This window comes from Neodiprion fabricii, chromosome 4 (assembly GCF_021155785.1).
Source record: "Neodiprion fabricii isolate iyNeoFabr1 chromosome 4, iyNeoFabr1.1, whole genome shotgun sequence".
Lineage (NCBI taxonomy): Eukaryota > Metazoa > Arthropoda > Insecta > Hymenoptera > Diprionidae > Neodiprion > Neodiprion fabricii.
Genome location: NC_060242.1, coordinates 17,112,171 through 17,133,177, shown reverse-complemented (window position 1 = coordinate 17,133,177; position 21,007 = coordinate 17,112,171). Strand labels below are relative to the sequence as shown.

The 21,007-nt window shown below is 33.6% G+C and overlaps 4 protein-coding genes across 6 annotated transcripts in view; all 4 read left to right on the top strand.

The window, feature by feature from the left end:
- The window catches only part of LOC124181285 (protein kinase C-binding protein NELL1-like), a 79,911-nt gene extending 72,725 nt beyond the window's left edge, over nucleotides 1-7,186 (top strand). Inside the window, exons 12-15 of one of the 2 annotated variants that reach the window (XM_046567683.1) lie at nucleotides 198-457; nucleotides 1,255-1,494; nucleotides 3,740-3,789; nucleotides 5,738-7,186. In XM_046567683.1, the coding sequence (XP_046423639.1) occupies nucleotides 198-457; nucleotides 1,255-1,494; nucleotides 3,740-3,789; nucleotides 5,738-6,254 (1,067 nt within the window). In that variant the 3' untranslated portion in view covers nucleotides 6,255-7,186. The remainder of the gene's footprint in view (nucleotides 1-197; nucleotides 458-1,254; nucleotides 1,495-3,739; nucleotides 3,790-5,737) is intronic. The other variant, XM_046567684.1, reaches the window with a different exon arrangement.
- Nucleotides 7,187-13,827: 6,641 nt separating this feature from the next.
- LOC124181284 (glycerol-3-phosphate phosphatase-like) lies at nucleotides 13,828-16,170 on the top strand. Of its 2 annotated transcripts, XM_046567680.1 has the most exons (8): nucleotides 13,828-13,952; nucleotides 14,290-14,495; nucleotides 14,612-14,706; nucleotides 14,784-14,944; nucleotides 15,002-15,139; nucleotides 15,234-15,441; nucleotides 15,526-15,670; nucleotides 15,753-16,170. In XM_046567680.1, the coding sequence occupies exons 2-8, from the start codon at nucleotides 14,458-14,460 to the stop codon at nucleotides 15,949-15,951; spliced, it is 984 nt and encodes a 327-aa protein (XP_046423636.1). In that variant the 5' UTR covers nucleotides 13,828-13,952; nucleotides 14,290-14,457; the 3' UTR covers nucleotides 15,952-16,170. The 2 variants fall into 2 exon arrangements, with proteins under 2 accessions (XP_046423636.1, XP_046423638.1); XM_046567682.1 differs by lacking the exon at nucleotides 13,828-13,952 and having other exon boundaries at nucleotides 14,277-14,495.
- A 160-nt stretch (nucleotides 16,171-16,330) lies between these two features.
- On the top strand, nucleotides 16,331-18,353 carry LOC124181283 (mitochondrial amidoxime-reducing component 1-like). The gene is made up of 6 exons (XM_046567679.1): nucleotides 16,331-16,535; nucleotides 16,642-16,812; nucleotides 16,899-17,265; nucleotides 17,345-17,550; nucleotides 17,631-17,705; nucleotides 17,770-18,353. Exons 1-6 carry the CDS (start codon nucleotides 16,453-16,455, stop codon nucleotides 17,891-17,893), a joined length of 1,026 nt encoding a protein of 341 aa, XP_046423635.1. The 5' UTR covers nucleotides 16,331-16,452; the 3' UTR covers nucleotides 17,894-18,353.
- A 141-nt stretch (nucleotides 18,354-18,494) lies between these two features.
- On the top strand, nucleotides 18,495-20,927 carry LOC124181282 (mitochondrial amidoxime-reducing component 1-like). Its single transcript, XM_046567678.1, has 5 exons — nucleotides 18,495-19,075; nucleotides 19,178-19,432; nucleotides 19,501-19,630; nucleotides 20,086-20,291; nucleotides 20,378-20,927. Exons 1-5 carry the CDS (start codon nucleotides 18,615-18,617, stop codon nucleotides 20,631-20,633), a joined length of 1,308 nt encoding a protein of 435 aa, XP_046423634.1. The 5' UTR covers nucleotides 18,495-18,614; the 3' UTR covers nucleotides 20,634-20,927.
- The last annotated feature ends 80 nt before the right edge of the window (nucleotides 20,928-21,007 follow it).

The following is a 21,007-nucleotide window of genomic DNA, read 5'->3' as shown; positions in this document are numbered from 1 at the left end:
AAACGTATGAAATGATGCAGCAGGAAACAATTTTCCCTCTCAGTAGAGATACAATTCCATGAAAAAAAAAAGTGCATTAACGACAAAAGATTTTGATCATTCTTGACAATATTTCCAAAAATTTAATTGATTTGTAAATTAATTAAAAGTACCGAGAAAAATACCATTGTTATGGTTTGTTTTTGTTTCTTAAATAGGCTGCATGTTTGAGGAGAAGGAAGTTGAGAACGGGGAAACGGTCGTCCCTGCTGGTTATCCCTGCAGACGATGCACCTGCCTTAATGGCGTTGTCACCTGTAGAGACCCCACTTGTAACTGCAGCATTACTGCGAGCCAGAGAGACAAGTGCTGCCCGCAGTGCGATCCTTTAGCATCATGCAGGCATCAGGATCTATATCATCTTATATTTAGGAGTGGAGAAAGGTGGATATATCAGTGTCAAACTTGCGAGTGTTTGGTAAGATATATTTTCTCTTTGTCATTGTTAACTAGATGGCTGAAAATAAGGGTGAATTTCTGGGAACTAATTATATCTCAACAGTCAATTATTTCATTTATTTGCAGTTTATTTTCTTAATAAATTGTGCAGATCGAACTTCATTTTCATATTTTTTTTATCACATTAAATAAATTAAAAGCGTCGTTATTAACTATGATATAAATCGTTTCGCTCAGCGATATCTTCTACGAAATCTATGATATCTCAAAAATGGCTTAACCGATTTACATAAAATTTGAATAGCTTATCCCCTTTGCAATGATCATACTTGTTTCTTAATTACCTATCATATTTGTGTTGTTTATTAAATTTCTGAAAAGTCAACTTTCGACGAAAAATTTAATTTCAACTTCAAATGGTTGCCATTTTGTAAAACTATCCATAGATAATATCTCAAAATTTCAAGTACACCGTTTCAGTCGTTTTGAAGATATTTTGGTCACCGCGAAACATATTGGCGTTATTGTCAAAAACAATACTTCCTATTTATTCATCCCAATTATGAAAAACATGTTGACGAAATTCAATCCACATACTTTTGAAAAAAGCAAACCCTAATCAAATTTAAGAATTGATTGTTGTAATATAAATTCTTAAAATTCACTGACCTTTTCATCAATCATCTCATGTGTACTTTCTTGGCGAATTGTATATGAAATTCTGGTCAACCTGACTTGAGAAGTACGAAAATATCCGATCGTTAACATATGTCGTTAACTTTACATGGACGATGTGGTAAAATTTATTTTGTACAGAATGGAGAAATAGACTGCTGGGAAATGGAATGTCCGCCTGTGACATGTTCCAATCCTGTTACCGAGGACGGCGACTGTTGTCCTAGATGCGAGGATGACCCTTGCGCCAGAGAATTATCCAACAATGGAACTTCCCTTATATCTAGTCATCCTCAACCGTGCAGTTACGCGGGTATAATGCACGAGAGTAGCAGCTCGTGGCAAGATCCGCACGACAAATGCACAACGTGCGAGTGCAAGGTAAGGAAACGTGTTTAACTTGCGAATCCCGAAATTTTTATATACATTGTATAGACCCTTCCAATATATATAACTCCAATTTTCTACACATCACCTGTTAGTATTTTCGGATATACATCATACATACTTTATATAGGTACATGATACAATGTACACATATGTGTCTAGGCAACAGAGGTTCTTTTAAAACTCATATACAATGAGTTCTGCTAGTAATTTCCCATACACATTTATTTCTATTCATTTTATACACTATAGGTATACATTATCCTGGTGAAGTTTCAATTTTAACGGTTTTTTTTTCTCAATTTTAAACGCTCTTGTTAACAATAACCGAAAAATAAAGGGAGAGAATATGCGGCAAATCCGTACAGTCTTTCATTACTTTTGCTTTATTTTTGTAATTCCAACAATATTATAATTTGTCATACACATACACACACATGCATATAATATACATACATATACATACAACATGCATATAATTTTCCATACTAGATACATAATCTATGATACATATACCTATATGTGTAGATAGAAAAGCCGAACATAATTTGTCACTATAAATATTATATTATAAATCTTTTATGAATGTACGGAGTACAACCCCATTTATCAAAGACTTAGCAATATTATAAGCATATGCAAGGTTAGTAAATATATAACGAAAAAAGAAAATGCAAATAACCTATGGGAAAAAAAAAAGAAAAGAAAAAAGCATATTGCCTTTTGCTTAGTGGGATGCATATTATTACTATTGTTATTGTTATTATCATTATTATCTAATATAAACATATACATATACGTCTTATACATTTTTGATTGAATTATTAATATTATCGTTATTGTTATTTTATATTATTATTATACATGTATACATGATTTCATTTCTTTCATTTTATGTTGCATAATCGGTGTGTGCAAGATTGCTACCGCTAGATTTTACATTTGTTATTAGATGAATATAATATTGTGTTAGCATATTAGCGTTGACTTATTAATTAGCTACCATACAGGGGCGTCCCTAAGCTAGCCTGATTTTTTATGTTGCCCGCGCAACTGGCAGTGTTTATATGGCGACATCAACAATTCTGTTGATGAATTAACTCAATTATATTCCACTTGAAAAAAAGAAAAATAAAATATGAATATCAACCTCTTGCTGAATATGTTATTCTCGCCGTTTTTAATCAATTTCTCGAATTACCTCGTAGCTTTTTTGGCATAGATTTTGAGCATAAAATAACAAAGTTCTAAATATTGTTTACCTAATTTCTCCCAACCTATATAAAACTTTGAGATCATGTGGGTATACTTATACGTACGAATCGGTTTTAGCTAAATTATAGTGACGCAAATAAACGCTGCCTGCGAATTTATGGAAAAAGTATATTTATTGCTAGCTATTGCTTATTTTTGAAGCTTTTACGACAATGTCACACTGTGACTATATATTTGCTTCGGGTCGGCCCTGCATGGATCAATCGTACATAATACATACTTTGAACTCTATCACTTACTAAAATATTTCACCATTCTAATGCGCCTATCACAATATTGATCCACTACTAATCATTACTATGTATACGTAATGAATGCATATGAACTTCAAAGAAATCAAATGAGATATTTTTCAGAAAAATTAGCAGAATAAACAAAATTAACAACTATATTAGGATCCTGTCTTTTATAGATCATGCATTCACGTTCATATTCGCGAATCGATAAGAGCTCTGTATTGAAGATTTCAAATCCTGGTGAGAAAACAACATGTATAATATTTATTTGCTGAAGTAAAAACCAATTGGATAATCTGTCATTGTGTCTCGCTGTGAGATATTTTCGTGAAACAAATCTATGGGCATTGTTGTTTGAAACGAGTAAAAGATTTGTAATACAGTTAGGATCATACAACTTGCACGATTTAATGCATTCACCAATCAGCGGAAAAAAACAGTAGATGGCTGCGACGAATAAAATATTATACGTGTAACATTTTTATCCATGGATGTATACGTCTATCGAAGGATTAAATCATTAATAAGCATTGTCTATTTGTTTGGGCGCAATAGAATGATGGCTGGTGAAAATGCAGAATAAATACCAAATAGAAAGGACCAAGAGCAAAGTAATGAAATGAAAGTGGAAATGAAAGAAAAATGAAAGAAATTATAGCGACATCAATACCTAACATGCTAACATGCCTAGCTTGAGACTAACAGCCTAACACTGGGTATCCTTGCAGGTGCCGTACTGCGCCCAATTGGTGAGCAATAGCGCGTGTTGTGTGCATCGGTAATCACGTCACTCTACCTCACCTTACCTACCTTTTAATCTTACTACTCTTAACTACTTATTTACTAATCTTTCTCTTATTATCACAACTCTCTTATGATCATTTTCATTATTGGAAAAAAAAAATTTCATTCACGTTGCATTCGTCATTATTCAAACAATTTCTTTATATCTCAATATTTTTTGTTTTTTCTTCTTTCGTTTTCTCTCAGTTTTGCCCAGTTATATTTAAATTAAAGAGAAAAATTTAGCACGTGGCTTGTATTTTCATCCATAATTTGGAAGTTGAAGAAATTTTTTGCACAGCTTGCGCTGCGGATTGTTGGTGTAAAATTTGGTGTATTAAAAAATAAATTTCACATTATTTCAACTCATTTTATACTTCGATTATACAAATATTATGGTACAATGAGATTTTATTTATTTACCGTGAAAAAATACAGGTCACATATATTCACTGCAAAAGTAATTCATCAAATATATGTGCATCACTTTTCATATCACTTATATTTAAATCTGTTCACGATTCTCTGATACACGATTATCGAATTAAGTGCTCTTTACATGCGCGGTCACTGTGCACGATCACGACGCATGCTCTTTCTATTTTATATATGCCCTTACGAATTATATACCTTCGAGTTGATGAAAAGAAAAGAAAAGAAAAAAAATGAATACAAAAGAACCAATCAAATTTTTGACGATAAACACATCTTCACATTTACAGCATCTTGACACGGTTATTTGAATTTTTTGTTTCTCTTTTTGGGATATCTCAGCCTATTTTGCACCATTTCTGATATTCTTTGCATATGAAATCTATGCATATATAGAAGCACTAGGAACTTTTTACTCCTTATCATTGAAACTATAGCGGCTGATCTGGGATTGCATTCTGTAATACATATATCTGAAAAACTAGCTTTATGTTTGCTTAATAATCGAAAATAATGAACAACAATTTCCTTGTGTTACCGCTCATTCTATTTATTTCAAAATTCAAAGCGAAGTGTTGAAAAAATAACGAATAAATCATTGGATCAATTACGAATTAAAAGTGACTAAAAATGAATATATCAACAGAAAGATCCCATCAAAGTCGCTATAGCGTAGCTAGCGTAGTAGAATCTACCTATAGACTGAAGACATATCATGATAATTCATTGTTTTGTTTCGTATATCCGCATGATTTTTATATGAATGTGTGTGGATCTTAATTATGGTACCTATATGTACTAGTAATTTACAAACCACTCCTCCGTCCCCCGTGTTAGTTCGGAGCATATGTATCTGAATGAAGAACGACTCTGCTGAGAGGTAATGTGTTTGCCTTCCTAATTTTTAACTAAAACTATGATCTATTCGACGACAAATCAAATCGTGAGAAAAACCACAAGCTTATCATACCATCTATTCTAAAATACTGATATCACAGAAGAGCAAGGTTTTCACTTATATGTGAGACATTGATGTATTGCAAATAAAATTACAGTCTCGTTAGATATTTATATAATTAATAACTGTGATCGAATGAACTCTACAAACGAAACAATGAATTATTTACTATATGCTTCGTCAAGTGAGATTTTTTAGACAGCGGAAAGTTTTGTCTTCGTGTTGTTAAGGAGAAAGAAGAAAAGAATAAACGTTCTGGTGAAAGAAACAAACGATGCTTCACATCTTAAGAAATGTTGAAAATTTTAACCATGTTTAATAAAAGCAAAGTCGGTTAAATTTCAACTGTTCTTGTGGCGTAAATTGAGCAACTTAAATATGATGTACATTCATAACTTTTGTGCCTTTGTGTCGCTTGATTATGATAAAGATTGTTGGCGACTTGAATCAGAAAATCACAACGAAGACAAGGTTTTCCGTAGGAGCAATTGATGACGAAGTAAACGCAGAGGTATCACCGGCAATGATTAAACTGGAATATTTACTTTCGCAGGATGGGCAGTTATGCTGCAGCTACGATTACCACTGTGCTGGTGATGATATCGGCCAGCGGGCGGGAGAGTTTCGCAGCTCTAGCATACTGGGCGTGTCGAGGACTGCGTCGTTTGGTACATCGGAAGCAGCGCTACCAGCGGTCCATCTGGGGGGTGGCAAAAATTTATTATCACCATCTGCCAGAGCTCAGGACTCTTTGCTTATTACAAAAAGTAGTGAAATCGATGGTAAAAAGTCCGTTGATTATCGGGGTAATAGTGGCGGTGTTAGTAGTGCGTATAATAATAATAATAATAACAACAACAACAATAACAACAATAACAATAATAATAACAATAATAACCACAACAACAACAACAGCAACAATAATAATCGTAAGAACAAAGGTCGGCAGAGCACTGTCAAGCATTTGGTACAGAGCTTCTCAGTGCCTGCAACGGCTTACTCATCCCCAAAGTCAACGATGCGTCGGAGGTCGACAGCCAAGAGAGGCGGAGCGACTTGAACCTCTATAAGCTTAATTATCGTCAGGCAGCATTCCACGGCTGGGAGGTTCTGAACGTCGGTATTAATATACGCGGTACAAATGTGTCGTCTATGCGTATCGTACTAAAGATAAATAAAATTGAATACGTCGCAGGCCTCTCTAGCAATTAAATCAAATTAAATGAAATCTCTCCTACTCAAATCTCTAGCCACTATACATACATATATATATGCGCTACTGCATTATGCTCTGCGTGTCCTGTGCGTCTGTGTGTACGTGGCGCGTGAGTGCGCGTGATTGTTGAGCGGATTTAAGAATTGAGTAAATCGAAAGCGTTATATACCTGTACACGTATAAATGTGAAAAAATGTATCCTCCGCTTGTACATTTTTTTATAAGTATATATTTTCTTCACATACCTGACGAAAGGAAGATAAAATTTTAACTCCAGCGTTATAGCTTAAAATATAAATGTTATATAATATTGAATAACAATTAATGTATTACTGACACAGTTAGGTAGTGATAACTGGAGAAATTGAGTTTATTGTTGGGTGTATAATCAAGCTTGCCACAACATCCTTTCGGTATCTATTGCCATTCATTCCTCATTGTTTGAATCGGGAATAAAACATAACTGACAAATGAAACACAACAAATAGGCACAGGTTTTGGATGAAAATTTTAAGTAAACAATATTTTCAAATCACTGTTGTAATTATAACAGGTAACAGCCAATTGGGAAGTAATAATTATTAGTATTATAAACGAGCTTTGTAAATTACAAATAAATACGTTAAGCTTGCTCAATTCTTATCCTTGCTCAACTACGCAACCACCAAGTACATTCCTCCTTTACTAATTAGGCGTTATATGTATACAAGTAAATATACCTAGGTAATTTAAATGAAAAGTAAAATGAACATAAAATCATAATAAAGTTAATCAAAGTAAAAGAAATCTCCGGGCTAATGGCTTATCTGCATCGTTATAGCGCAACAGAGAATTTCACCAGGTTTAATCATTTTTTCAATGTGCAATAATTTATCGTAATAATTGCTTATATTTTATAAATAATTGTTAACATTTATTTACAATTTTTTCTCTCTTTTTGTTTTTCGTTTCACGTTTTATTTTATTTTTTTTTTTTGTCCTTGTCCCGTTCATTTTGTATGTTCTTACGATGAAAATATCACATCATTTTCTTTCGCTTTCCCTTAAATTAGGAAAACGTAACAAACGGAGACAAAATTGTGCCGTTGAATGTATAAAATTTGACGAAATTGAAGCTGTTATTGCTTTTCCAGGAGCAGCTCAACAACTAGTATCGAAAGAAATGGGAGAAACCGGGACACAAAATCGTCGAGAGAATAAATGGAATAAAAGTTTTTCACTGTAGAGATCTCTTATCACCGTTAAAAATGCAAATGTTTACTTAACGATAACGAACCAAATAAATTAGAATCTGGGTGGCGGCGAACGATACGGGTAACAATTCAAGCGACAAATAAATTAATTCTGTTTGGATTACAACTTGGTACTTAGATCTAAAGCCCGGTTTCAGAGGTAAAAAAAAATGCACGACAGATAGGTAATCAAATCTCTTTCGTATATATATATATATATGCGTGCATAAATCTGCGGCAATGGCTTAACGATTGATTTAAATCAATTCGATGATTTAAATTTCTAGGACAATATTATTTTGAAACTGTTATTTTAAAAGAAAAATATGAAACATGTACTATAAATCAATTGAATAATAAATAGATAAATCACTTTGAATGGGATGATGATAAGTCTTGGACAGAAGTACATAAAAGAAATAAAATAAACTCACAAGAATACCGGAATTATATTGAAAATGATTATATATAGAACAAAGTATAATAGGTTATTGAGAAATACATATTAAATGATTAAATAAACAATAAGTAAAATAATGATTATAATACAATAATGACACGAAGTTGTTATAGGATTTAACAAATAACGTGATGCTTTTCTACCGGCTAAGAAATATGTAATACAAGTATCAGTCAAACGCAATGTAATATCAGCAACAAAATTCGACAGGTTTCAAAAGCGACTTCGTTCTTTTTTATTGGGTACATTTTTTTTTCCATAAGTACATAATAAAACAAGCTTTATTTCAACCTACAAAATTAGCCCAACGAATCCGTCACTTTATCCGTTATTTCCTGCATTGATATACTATAAATATACGTATTGTGTATATGCGAAAAATGTAGTTCCTCACGAGCCGCTTGGCAAGCGTAGCTCGTAAAAAAGAAAATTATTAAAACAAAACCAAAAAAATAGAAAGAAAGGAAATGAAGAAAGAAAAAAGCAGAGCGCTTATACCCTAAATAACTCGAATGAGTGTTGAGTGTGTGCTAACCTGCTGATGCTATATGTATATAGTTATATATACACATACATAAATATATACTCGTATGTACATATGAGTATATATTTATATATACATATATACATATATATATATAGTGATTATATATAAACACATAATAACGATTATACTTATTATAACATAAAATTAAAGAATTAATAAAACAAATAATAGTGATGATTATGAATTAACTAATAATTATAGTAATAATAATAATTTAGTAGAAATTGAACTTGATCCCGCTGATGCAGAATTGAAGAGATGGTGAGATTATAACTGTGTACCAAATGACAAGATGAACGAGAACAAAAAGGACCCAAATTTCAACTGATTGAAGAAAAAAAAACGTGATTAACGATTTTGTAGTATGAAAGATATCGTGTCACGATGACAACTATTCCCAGGTATAAGAGAAATGTAAAAAACTATGTGACATTCTTCTCTAATTGTCTCGGTTCAAAACTATAATTTTATCCCAAATTAGCGATAGCTGGTAAATATGTTTACTCAGAATAATACCGAATTTTTTTCGTTTCTCTTTCAATATTTGAATTACTAGTGATCCAATTATGCATTTGACAACAGTGTTGTATCGTTATATTAGAATCTCGAAGGGTATCTTTTTACTACATAATTACTTTCATCCAACACTCTGCATACACTCTTGAAACCATTGAAAGAAGGGTTAGGAACAAAACAATTATTATACATCATAGAAATAATTACGAATAATAATATATTGCTACTATACATATTATTATACTATCAATATCATAAGCGTAATAATAATAATAACAATAATACTAATTTAAACGAAGAAAAAAAATGCAAAAAATGAATTGCTAGTTATCAATGCGTCTCAAGATAGGCGATAAAAAAAAAGACAAGCAAGAGACTTGCATCGTCGAAAGTTTGCTGTATTATCAGACAAAGTGTTGAAAATTTCGATAATGCAAATCATTGCATTTCTTTTTTCTTCCAATTTTTGAGGAAAGAAACGTAATTCGATGATCTATATTATGCAGAGTAATTGATATAATATAAAGGAGAGAAAAAAAAATAGATAATAAAATATTATATGAAATGGAAGGAAAAAAACATGAAAAAAAACACACCAAAAAAAAAAAAAAAATCGTAGTAGTAGTAGTAGTAGTAGTAGTAATAGTAGTAGTAGTAGTAGTAATAATAATAATAATAATAATAGTAATAATAATAATAAATATAATGAAATATCGAAATATTAATAAAAACAACAACAACAACAATAATAATAATAATAATAGGAATAATGATAATATACTTGGCACAAAGAATCATTGAGTAACGATATTGTCTATATATGTATATATATAGATATGTATGTGTATATATATATATATATATATATTTATTTATATATATATATATATATTTATGTGTGTATAAAACACGTATGGAAATGTTGCCTGGTTGGAATAAACATGGGTAACAGAGGGCAGGGCCACGGTCGCGAATCACCGATAAATAAGTACAGTACCTATAATTGTTGAGAAACTAAAAATGTTTTAAATGTACCTATACTGCTACTATAGCGTTTAAAATAACCATGCCTTCCTATCGTAAATATGAGAAATAAACAAATAAATAAATGGATAAATGAATAAACAAACAAATAAATACATAAATGAATAATGAATAGTAAACGCTAATAATAATAATAACAGTTATATAATAGTGATAACTAAACAACTAATCCGCATCTATTACTATACGCATATATCGTGAGGATGAGAAACGCAGGTCTCACGACACACAGTCATTTAAAATCTCCCGTCATGATCTAAGGTTGTTTTAACAATTCAGTAATATATTGATGTACAGATCAGCTGCTCAGAAAAAAAAATACACAGCCGAGACGATGCGTTTCATGTCCAATATGACTGTCGAAGAAAATATGTAATAACTAATAACTCATGTTGCATAACTCTCTAATAATGTTTTATCTACTACTATAGATGCTTTGTTTTTCGGGCACACGTAATCACAGTTTAAGCTTGTTTGAAAGTAAAAAAAAGAGAGAGAGAGAGAAGCGAAAGAACGCTGTGTTACCGAAAAAAAATGGGTAAAGTAAAACTATATATATATATATATATATATATATATATATATATATATACACACATTATATATATTTATATATTATATAAATACATAAATTACACGGTAAATGTATTGTCGATATACTAAATAGTACATTATGATTGATTCAGATAATGTTGCAAGGATAAGCTTTATTTATATCTAGCGTAAAGATTTTTGAAATTGTAAAAAAAACGTGTAATTGAAATTTAGTGGGTATAAATATAATTTGATTGAGTACATTATATGTGAAAACAAGAGAGAAAAAACAAAAAAAAAAAAACTTGGTACAACAGTAAATTCTGATATTTCTCCATTACTTTTCTGCCACTTTCATTGGAAATCGTGTAAACCCTATTATCAATCACATCTTTCGTATTCAAAACAAATTATCAACTTCTTATTATTGCACCAATTACATTTAACAAGAATTAATCCAGTTATTTAATTACAAACATGCTCGGCAAGAAAAGTTGAAAAAATAAATTCTTGTAGTTAATAATACGAAGTGAACAGTTTTATGTGCTTTTATTGATCTGTTGATATATTTAGGAATATCGGTGAATTTTATGTAACTAATGTAAAAAAAAAAAAAGTATCAAAGATATTTCCCCAGGAAATCGCCCTAATCTATACAGAACAGGAAAATAAAAATCTGAATCAATTCAAAAGTAACGTTCGAAGAAATAATAATAGCCAGTTATAAACATTATTCAATTGTTGAACAATAAACACGTACCCATTGAGTAAATATGGCATATACATATGTATACATATATAATGGTCGAATTACGAATATAAGTGAAAGAATACTATATGTTAATTCGTGGACCGTGGTTCCTTGAGAGCTGTTTGCAAGTTGTAACATTTCCTTGATCAATTTTTACATTACGTTTCAATTATTTTCCTTCTTTTTATAACGGTTGTACTTTTTTTCATCTTGCAAAGTTAGATAAAAAATTGCATTATGCTATATATATACAATATACAATACACACGCGCGCGCACACACACACACACACACACACACACACACACACACACACACACACACACATATCCTACTGTACTTATTATAATTCTTTACCTTATGTTCCCACTTCTTTGTCAGTGTGACTTTAGGATGTTATTACATTACCAAGTGAATGTGGGACGAATGAATGCAGGCCGTTCCTCGCTGATGCTAATATCTTGCCCATATCCATACATAAATATATTTACATTTTGACACAATGCCGTTTTGTTGTTCAAGCCTTGGTAATAGAATATCATTGTGATGATGTATAATCTATGTTCTCTGTTGTATCTGGGAGAAGAGAAACAAGTCAGTTTCATACAGTCAAAATTCGAGTCAACGCAATTTTTTACATTAACTTTTTTTTTTTCTCCAGATTCAAAACTAAGTTAGTATGAGAAACATTGCGACATCTACATTTTCTTGCTTCAATCTGGAGAGTCGATTGCGTTTAACGGTTTTAGCGGCGTGACAATAATAAGACAATGAAAATTGAAACTAGGATTGAAAGAAGAATTGTGGTTCGTTGTTATTGTAACGTGATTTTCTGCTACCATATAAGCAAGTTTCCCATCACTTTGCAATAACTCCAATTTGAATTTGGCCATGTCAGGAGAAGAGCCTTTTGTCAGTTCAATTTTGTACCGTTATCAATTTTACATACTTGTATTGTACAGAATGTATACATCGCTACGATAAAATTATATTTATGATAATATGGAAACACATCTCTGTCACTGACGGAGCTAACAGTTATAGATTAATATCGGATGGAATTTGAAAACAAGTAAAGAGGATTGAAAGAAAACAAAATGGAATAATAGGAAAATCGTACAAGCGCAGTATTTTCCAAGTTTTAATTATCATTATTTCCATTTAAAATTTTGTTCTTCTCTTCTTTATTAATTATAAAACGCATTCACGACATGTCCAACTGTTTTACGTATATGCATTATACATTATTTATTTACAATTAATCGGAGATAATTGTATAAGTATATATTGATTTCTAGTCAGGAACGATACAAATGCATTAGATATTTAATTTAAAATAAACGAATGAAGAAGAATTTTTGAAAAGAAAAACAACAAAAAAATCCGACATATATATATATATATATATATATATATATCATTAATTTGTCATTATTACTACGATAAATACTTGGGATATTATGGGATGATATGATGACGACAATGATGATCATAATGATGATTATGATATAATGACGATGATTATATGATATAATATTATTAATTAATATATTATAATTATTATATGATGATAACTTTGTAAATGAGAATCAAGACATTGATGGCTAGGGGACTTAATAAATTGAAATTCTATTAACCCAAAGGTGTCAGCGGTGATTCTATGCTATATATACATACCGATAAATCCACATATCATCCAAGCAGATCATCCACAAAATATCCACCTGCTACTATTCTGTAGCAGTTTCAGTTTGAAATTGCTTAGAGACAATTTTTGGTTTGTTTTTTATTCTACTGAACTTCTACAGGTGACGAATCAATTCTTAAGAGAGAAAAAACCGTTGTTAATATTTATCTACAAAATGATACACGTACGAGCTAGTGAAAGTATCAATGATAAGTTATTATTAGGTTACGAATGAAATTAGAATAAAAAAGGTAAGATAAAAAGACACAACTAACATACTTTATCGCATTTCTGATTTCTATTCTATATTGTCCTTTAATGTCTTATCAGACTTTATAGACAGTGTATACAGTAAAAGTTTTAAACATCGCTCCATAAGTATAGTAAATAATAAAGATAGATAAGTTTGGTAGCATCAGCGTATTTGCCTGGATTTGACACATATATGAAAGAGAATCACACATGCTTTCAAAAGCTGAAAACGTGGTAGACAAGTTTTGATTCAAGTTTTTTATATTTAATACTGTTATACAACCGGTGATACAGCAAACGAGCACATTCAAATCTTTTACGACTTGATAGCTCTCCCGTAGTCGAGATAAAAAAATGCTTGCATCATTTTCATCGTTTCGTTGAAATAGCTTCCTCTGATCTTAGGTATTCGGTATGCTCAGTCCACCGACTTCTAATGACTCGAAAAATATACGTAAACGTCGGAAATATTATAGAATGAATACTTGGTAAATTATTCTTTTGCGGAGCAGTGATTGTTGGTAGGCAGGTACATGTAAGCAAGTCTCAATACGACAATTGATGTAAGAGATTAGAGAAGATCTACGTCCTGATTTTCTTTGCCCACAAGTAATGTCTGGATTTAAAATCACCCGATGTCCAAGCTTTCTGGATAGTTGTAATAAAAATCGCGATTAAAACTGTTTGTGCCTTTAACCACGCTCATCGACTAATCGTCGTCACTATTTAACGTGACAAATCTAACAATTGATAGCTCTGCGCCAGAAGAAAATGCTAATACATAAAACTTTTAGATAAATATTTTAGGTGAGCAGTGCTATTTCAATCGTTTCACTCCCTCGAAAATTCTGATGTATTTATTACAGGCACTGATGATTCATGAACAAGTCTAGATAAGAAAAAAAGGCGTTTAGTCACAGCACACCTTTATGGAAAAGCTGGTCCCACCACCGTGACCCTGCACTCCGCTATATAACTCTGGGGCACGTCAGGTCTCAGATCAGTTGAAGCAATCTACTCTCCACTTTTACACCATGTCAGACTTGGCCGATCTCTCCCTCCAAAACAGTGGGTAATAAAAATAGATTACTCGGATTGTTGTCATACTTTCATCAACAATTGAAAAAGTCTTAATAAACTTACGTTCAGTGTTCACTTTGTCTAATTAAACACGATTAATGTTTTCAGGAGCGCAAAGAAACCGCAGGACCTACGACAATTTAGCACGCAGGAACTGTACAACTTCCTTGATTCCTTCGACACAATTTTATCAGACTGCGATGGTGATTTTACAGCTTGTTACTCTCATTATTTAGCAATTATCAATGCAGCAAAAAATTTTTATCATTCATATTTGCAGGTGTCTTGTGGAATTGTCACACTCCTATTCCAGGCGCGTTAGCCACCCTGAAGGAACTGCAAGACAAGGGAAAAAATGTTTACTTCGTATCGAACAACAGCACTTTGTCCATGAAAGACTTTTTGAAGAAGCTGCACACGCAGGGATTTCCAGCAAGAAAGGTATTTGCGCTATTGTTAGGTAGTAATTTTCTTTCTAACTCTACGTTTCGCTTTCAGGAACAAATAATCATTCCCTCACTCGTTGTTGTCTGGTACTTGAAATCTATTGATTTCAAAGGAGAAGCATACGTTGTCGGCACTGATCCATTCAAAAATGTCTTGAGGGAAAATGGAATAAAGGTTGCACCACCAGAGGTAAGTCGATACAAATTCGTTCTAAAAACCTTTAGAATACACTTTCTTATTCTCACTGATCAGTTTTTCATTGCACAAATGCTTCGAATTGCAGCCTGACTCTGTCAAGGAGGATTTGGCAGAAGTAGTAAAAGCTCTGCAAGATGTTCCGTCGATTAAAGCTATCATTCATGACTTCGAGCCCAACTACAGCTGGATGAAAATTATGAGGTCGATAGTATCGCTGCGACGAGACGACTGCCTCTACATTGCTGCGGCACTGGACAACAAAGTTGCTGTAGGAGCTGAGCACCCATTGCTCGGTAAGAAAACTTATTAGTCGTCGATTCGCTTGATCGATGCAGGAGACAAAATTCAAAAGCAATTCTGGATCGATTATCGTATAGGTACAAAAGTCTTCACGGACATAGTCTCAGAGTTCAGCGGAAGAGAGCCCACGTTGACCGGGAAACCCAGTAAACTACTGAAGCAGTACGTTTACAAGAATTGTTCCATTGCTGACCCCGAACGCTGCATATTCGTTGGCGACACGTAAGGGAAACAGAGAAAACAAGAAAGTAGCTCAACATTTATAAGTAAGCAATCATTTTATTGTTGCTCCCTTTCATTACAGAATTCAACAGGACATGGGATTTGCCAAGTTATGTGGTTTCAAAAAACTTTTCGTCAGCTCTGGTGTGACCAGCTTGGAAGAAGTGTTGAAAGAGGAACACCTGCGTCCAGAACTCTATATACCGTCGATCGGTGGCCTGCTGCCCTTACTAAAAAACTTACCTCCGGAAGATGCTCGTGCTGGCCGGAAACCCCAATAAAACGGATCTATGGCGCGTTAAATCGTAATTTAAGATTACCCTTAATGGAATATTTCTGTATTACTGTATCACCTCAGTGAAATTTTTATAAAACAATCTTTACAATTATTTACACGAGGGGTAAAATGAAATACCTGTAATTTTTGCATCGAAATCTCATTTGCTGTTTTTATAAAAAATAATTTTACGCCTTGCACCCATTGTTGAGTTAAATCAGTTGCTCTTGTCCAATTGAATACGTTTGGTTCTGTGGTCCGAAAATATGCACGCACACATTAATACCATCTAAGATATTCCTATCTCAGGTCACCATTACGCTCATATTTATACACTTACATCTAGCTGAGCTCCCTGCTGGCAAGTAATCAAAACTCAACATTCTGAAGAGAATGTGGTAAGCTTGTGTGACCAAAACAACCAACTCTTCACTCTGTCAAGTTTTGAAGTGTCTGGAGTTCGTAGTTGAATAATAAACCTGGAGATTTTTCAATTGTTTACTCAATGACTGGAGTTTCTAAAGAAACTATAGTGGTCCTAGGTGCGGGTGCCACAGTTGCTTTAATCGCAGCAACGACATGGTACCAGTGAGTTCACAAATAATTCATTCGCACCGAGAAAGAAAACAAACTATTTCAATCTAAACAGTTCGATATGTATGTGGATGAATTGAAATGATGATAAAACTTTTAGATATGCGAAACGAAAGAATAGAATACCTGATAAATGGATGGAAGTTGGAACGGTTGGTGATCTCTGGATTTATCCGTTAAAATCTGGGCGAGCTATGGAGGTCGAAGAAGCCGAGTGCACAGAAACTGGCCTGATTTATCATGAAGAAAATAAATTCTCCCTCAAGGACAGGTAATCGGCTATAAACTCGACTAATCCATGCGTGTCTACATGCAAAAACTTTGCTAATTCTATATTAATTTTTTTTTTGTTTCAAGGGGTCTTCTGGTATACAGAGGAGACAATAAGGAACAACGCAACGCCAAGAATTATTCAAGGCTGCTTCTGATCACTGTTACTACTGTAAACGAGAAAGAAATTAAGCTTGAGGCACCAAATATGAGTCCGTTAATAACAAAAACTCTAATCGAAAATCCACAACTGGTTGCGTGCACTCTCCACCAAGGCGAACGTCAGCAGTGCGTCGACTGCGGGGATGAAGCTGCAAAATGGATATCGCAGTACTGCGCCGAAGGAGATTTCACCCTTAGACTGGGTCTGGGAGTGCGTTCGAAACGTAGCATAAATTCAGAGCCTATGAAATCGTTGGCAAAAGTTTACAAGAAGATGCAAAACGAAGATCTGGTAATCGATTGTTGACAAGCAATTGTAGAAACATAGTATTATCCGCACTTAAAATCAAACAAATTTGGCTTTTTTGTAGGGAATTTTTTCAGACATATGTAGCTACTTGATATTCAATCAGGCCTCGTTGGAAGACTTGAACAAAAGATTGCCTGCAGATGTATCACCACTCAATTTTCGACCCAATATAGTTGTCGAGGGGCCCGAAGCGTATGTTGAAGATGACTGGGACTGGATCAAGATCGGCAAAGATGCAATATTCAGGAATGTGAAACCGTGTACGAGGTAAATGATCAAGGAAAATTGTTGTAGTAATTTTAAATCAGTGAAAATTTCAATAAACAAGACAATTTATTAAATTGCAGATGCACACTGATCAACTTTGATCCCAAAACTGCAGTACCAGTGCCTGAGCGTAGAGTTTTGAAAAAATTACAGGAGTATGTATAGCCTTTAGAAGAATATTCTAAGCCCAATACCGATAACAATGACGTTTTGATGCAGGTACAGGCTGATAAGGGAGGAAAGGAAACGTGAACTTGAGGGCAACGCACCGGCAATGGGTGTCTATGCAGGAATTCGTAAGCCAGGCCAGATTAAACTGGGAGATAAGGTTTATATCGGATAATCAACACCGACTGTATGGTGTTTTTGTACGTCATTTATAAAATTATTATCTACATGTTACGCAAAAATTGCATAAACTGCTAGATGCAGCTTACGGTATAATCTTTATCACAGACATAGAACATGTACATTATATATTAAGAAAAAAAAAGATACTATTTGTACATTCGATAAGCTCGAGTCTAAGATAGAATGTTGTTCCTACGTATGTACCTTGTAATAGTTACGTCACTGATATATTACTATCTCATTAAATTATCATAATTATCTTTCAACGTAACGTCCATTGTTTCCTCGTGGTCGTTGTGAGCTCCTTGTTACTTGTGTCAAATCTGTGTCTCTGGTAGCTGCAGGTGATGTTAACATCAGTTGTTATCTGCTCTGCAGAGCGGCAGATAAGAAAATATATATCACACCTACACTTCTGCTGCTGGAAATAAAGACTCACATTTGAAGTTTCATACATGCAATCTCTGCTAATTACTCGGGTTAATATGTAAATCCTGATAACTGTGCACGATACATTCGGTCTAAATGGTTGTTGGGTATATTAGAGTTAATTGATGAATGATCGGTGATCGGTGATTGAACTGAATTGAATATGTTATGTCTTTGCTTATGTAAACTGTGCGAGTAGCGCTCTAAGTAACGTGCATGTTTACTCTTTAGAGTGCGTATAACTGATATCTGCATGATGTAATGTTTCTCTCTCAAAACGGTGGATGAACAGATCAAAAGTGACAGATACGCAATTTGATACTGAGGATAGAATTTTTGAAAGCCAACTAACACGCAGTGTACAAAAAATGAACATCCAACTGGGTAAAACGTCCATTGTAATAGTGTGCGGAGCAACGGCAGTTTTGGCAATCGTATATTGGGTAAAGCGGCGAAAAACTAAACAAACTAAACCAGAGGTGAAGAGTTCTGTTAATGGAGAACTGATTTGCGAACCGATTGAAACCACAAGCGATGATCGAGTGGAAAGTGTACCGGCAAAGACCATCAAAAACGATACGCTGCAACAGATATTACCCAAAGAATGGAGAAAAATAGGACACGTAAACGAACTGTTTATTTATCCATTGAAGTCGGGTCGTGGAAAATACTTAAAAGAATCCGTTTTCACTGATTATGGTATCAGTGTGAACATCGATAACAGATATTTCTCGCTGAGAGACAGGTATATGCTTACAGATCACCTAGAAAGTCGAGTTTCATTTTTTAATTCGACGAATCGACAATCCTGATCTTGTTTTCTGCTTTCACTCAAACTTTTTTCCAGAATGTTCCTCGTCTATAATGAAGAAACTGGCGAGTTCAGAACAAGCAGAAATTATCCCACATTGATCTTAGTGACCCTAAGTGCTGTAGACACAGACAATGTAAAACTAGAGGCAGTTGGGATGCCTTCCGTGACGTTCAAGGTCCCAGAAAGCACTGTCAAAAGCGTCTCGACTCCAGCTCCTTGCTTGTTGTGGTGGGGCGGAACCCTCGAGTGCCTTGACTGCGGTTCCGAAGTAGCTAAATGGATATCTAAGTACGTTTTATTTCGAAAAAACAATTTTTTCCGAACTAAGAAATATGAAGTCAGTATTTTTGCAACAGGTTTTTAACTGGGACCAATAACGGTCTTCGATTAGGCTGTGCTACCGGAAGAAGGAATATCGACAGTGCAGAACAGGAGCCATGGGAAAATTTCGACGACGTTTACGCCACTTTGAAGAACACAAGCACTGTAAGATTGCCAGAAAATTTTGCATAAATATTTGATATTTGATATTTATTAACCAAAATATACATCAAATTTATGCATCCCACAGAGATATATACAGTATCTGTGCCTGGATGGCAATGAGAGAAATGGTATAAGAAATATATACAAAAGTTATGAAGTATTGCTTACAAAATATACAAAGTAAAAAATAAACTTAAGACTTTCACTTAAGAATTAAGTAACAAAAAAAAAAAAGATTCTCGCAGATATAGCAGCTGAGAGAAGATAGTGGCAGAATCATACACTATGTTACTAAAGACGGTGAAATTGCAATGGTATGCGAGTTTGCAGCCATTTCGTAATTTTATTTTTCATAGTAGCATTGGATGCTTTCAAGGTTTTAATTGTGTTTGACATAGCATTGCACTCTTTTTGTAAATACATATTCGAAATAATACTTGATCTTTTCTGTTTAGGGCCTTTCATCAGACTTGGGCAGCTACATGGTGATGTCTGAATCCTCGGTCCACGAGCTTAACCAAAAGATGGACCGTCCAGGTCTTGCTTTACAGTTTAGACCAAACATCGTTATAGCAGGACCCGAACCTTTCGCGGAGGACAACTGGGACTGGATTAAAATCGGGGAGGGTGTAGTGATAAGAAATGTCAAGCCATACTCGAGGTGAATTATATTTAGAATATCATTCCACGATACTTGAAATCAGCGTTGAGATTTAAAGCACATACTCAACGTGTTAATTATCGCAGTTTCAGAGGCCAAAGAAATCCGCAAAGGGTTCAGGTGGAAGGCAAAGCACCGACGATGGGGATTTACTGCGGTATTTACCAAACTGGGAACGTTCAAGTTGGAGACGATGTTTACATCAATCAACCTTCATCTGAGAAATATGTGAAAACGAATAGATCTGTTAGATCTGAGGATCAAGGATATGAATCGCAACGCTTTCTTGATCAAGAAGCTATAATGAATAATCATAATTTTGGCAACAATGGACTGTCGTAAATTTTGATATTATTTGTTATAAATCTTGTACCTTATTTTAACTTATTTTCACGAGTTACAATACTGCGTCAGCAGTTCCAACAGTACAATGGTTCACTAGACTCTCGACTCATGAGCCTGACCTGCGATGTTATAAATTATTGGTAATAGAAATATAAACATTCTTAGGACCAAAATGAAACTATTTATATTTAACTTAAGCATTAAGAAAAGAGAATAATATGTTACAACACAAATAAAGGCAAGTCAATAGCTGTAGACTTATAAGTGAGATAAGAGTATATAATATACATATGATTATTTCTATTCATAAACTTCACCCATATTATTTACCGTGGTAACTTAATCTGGCAGTAGATAATTGAGGCAAGGGT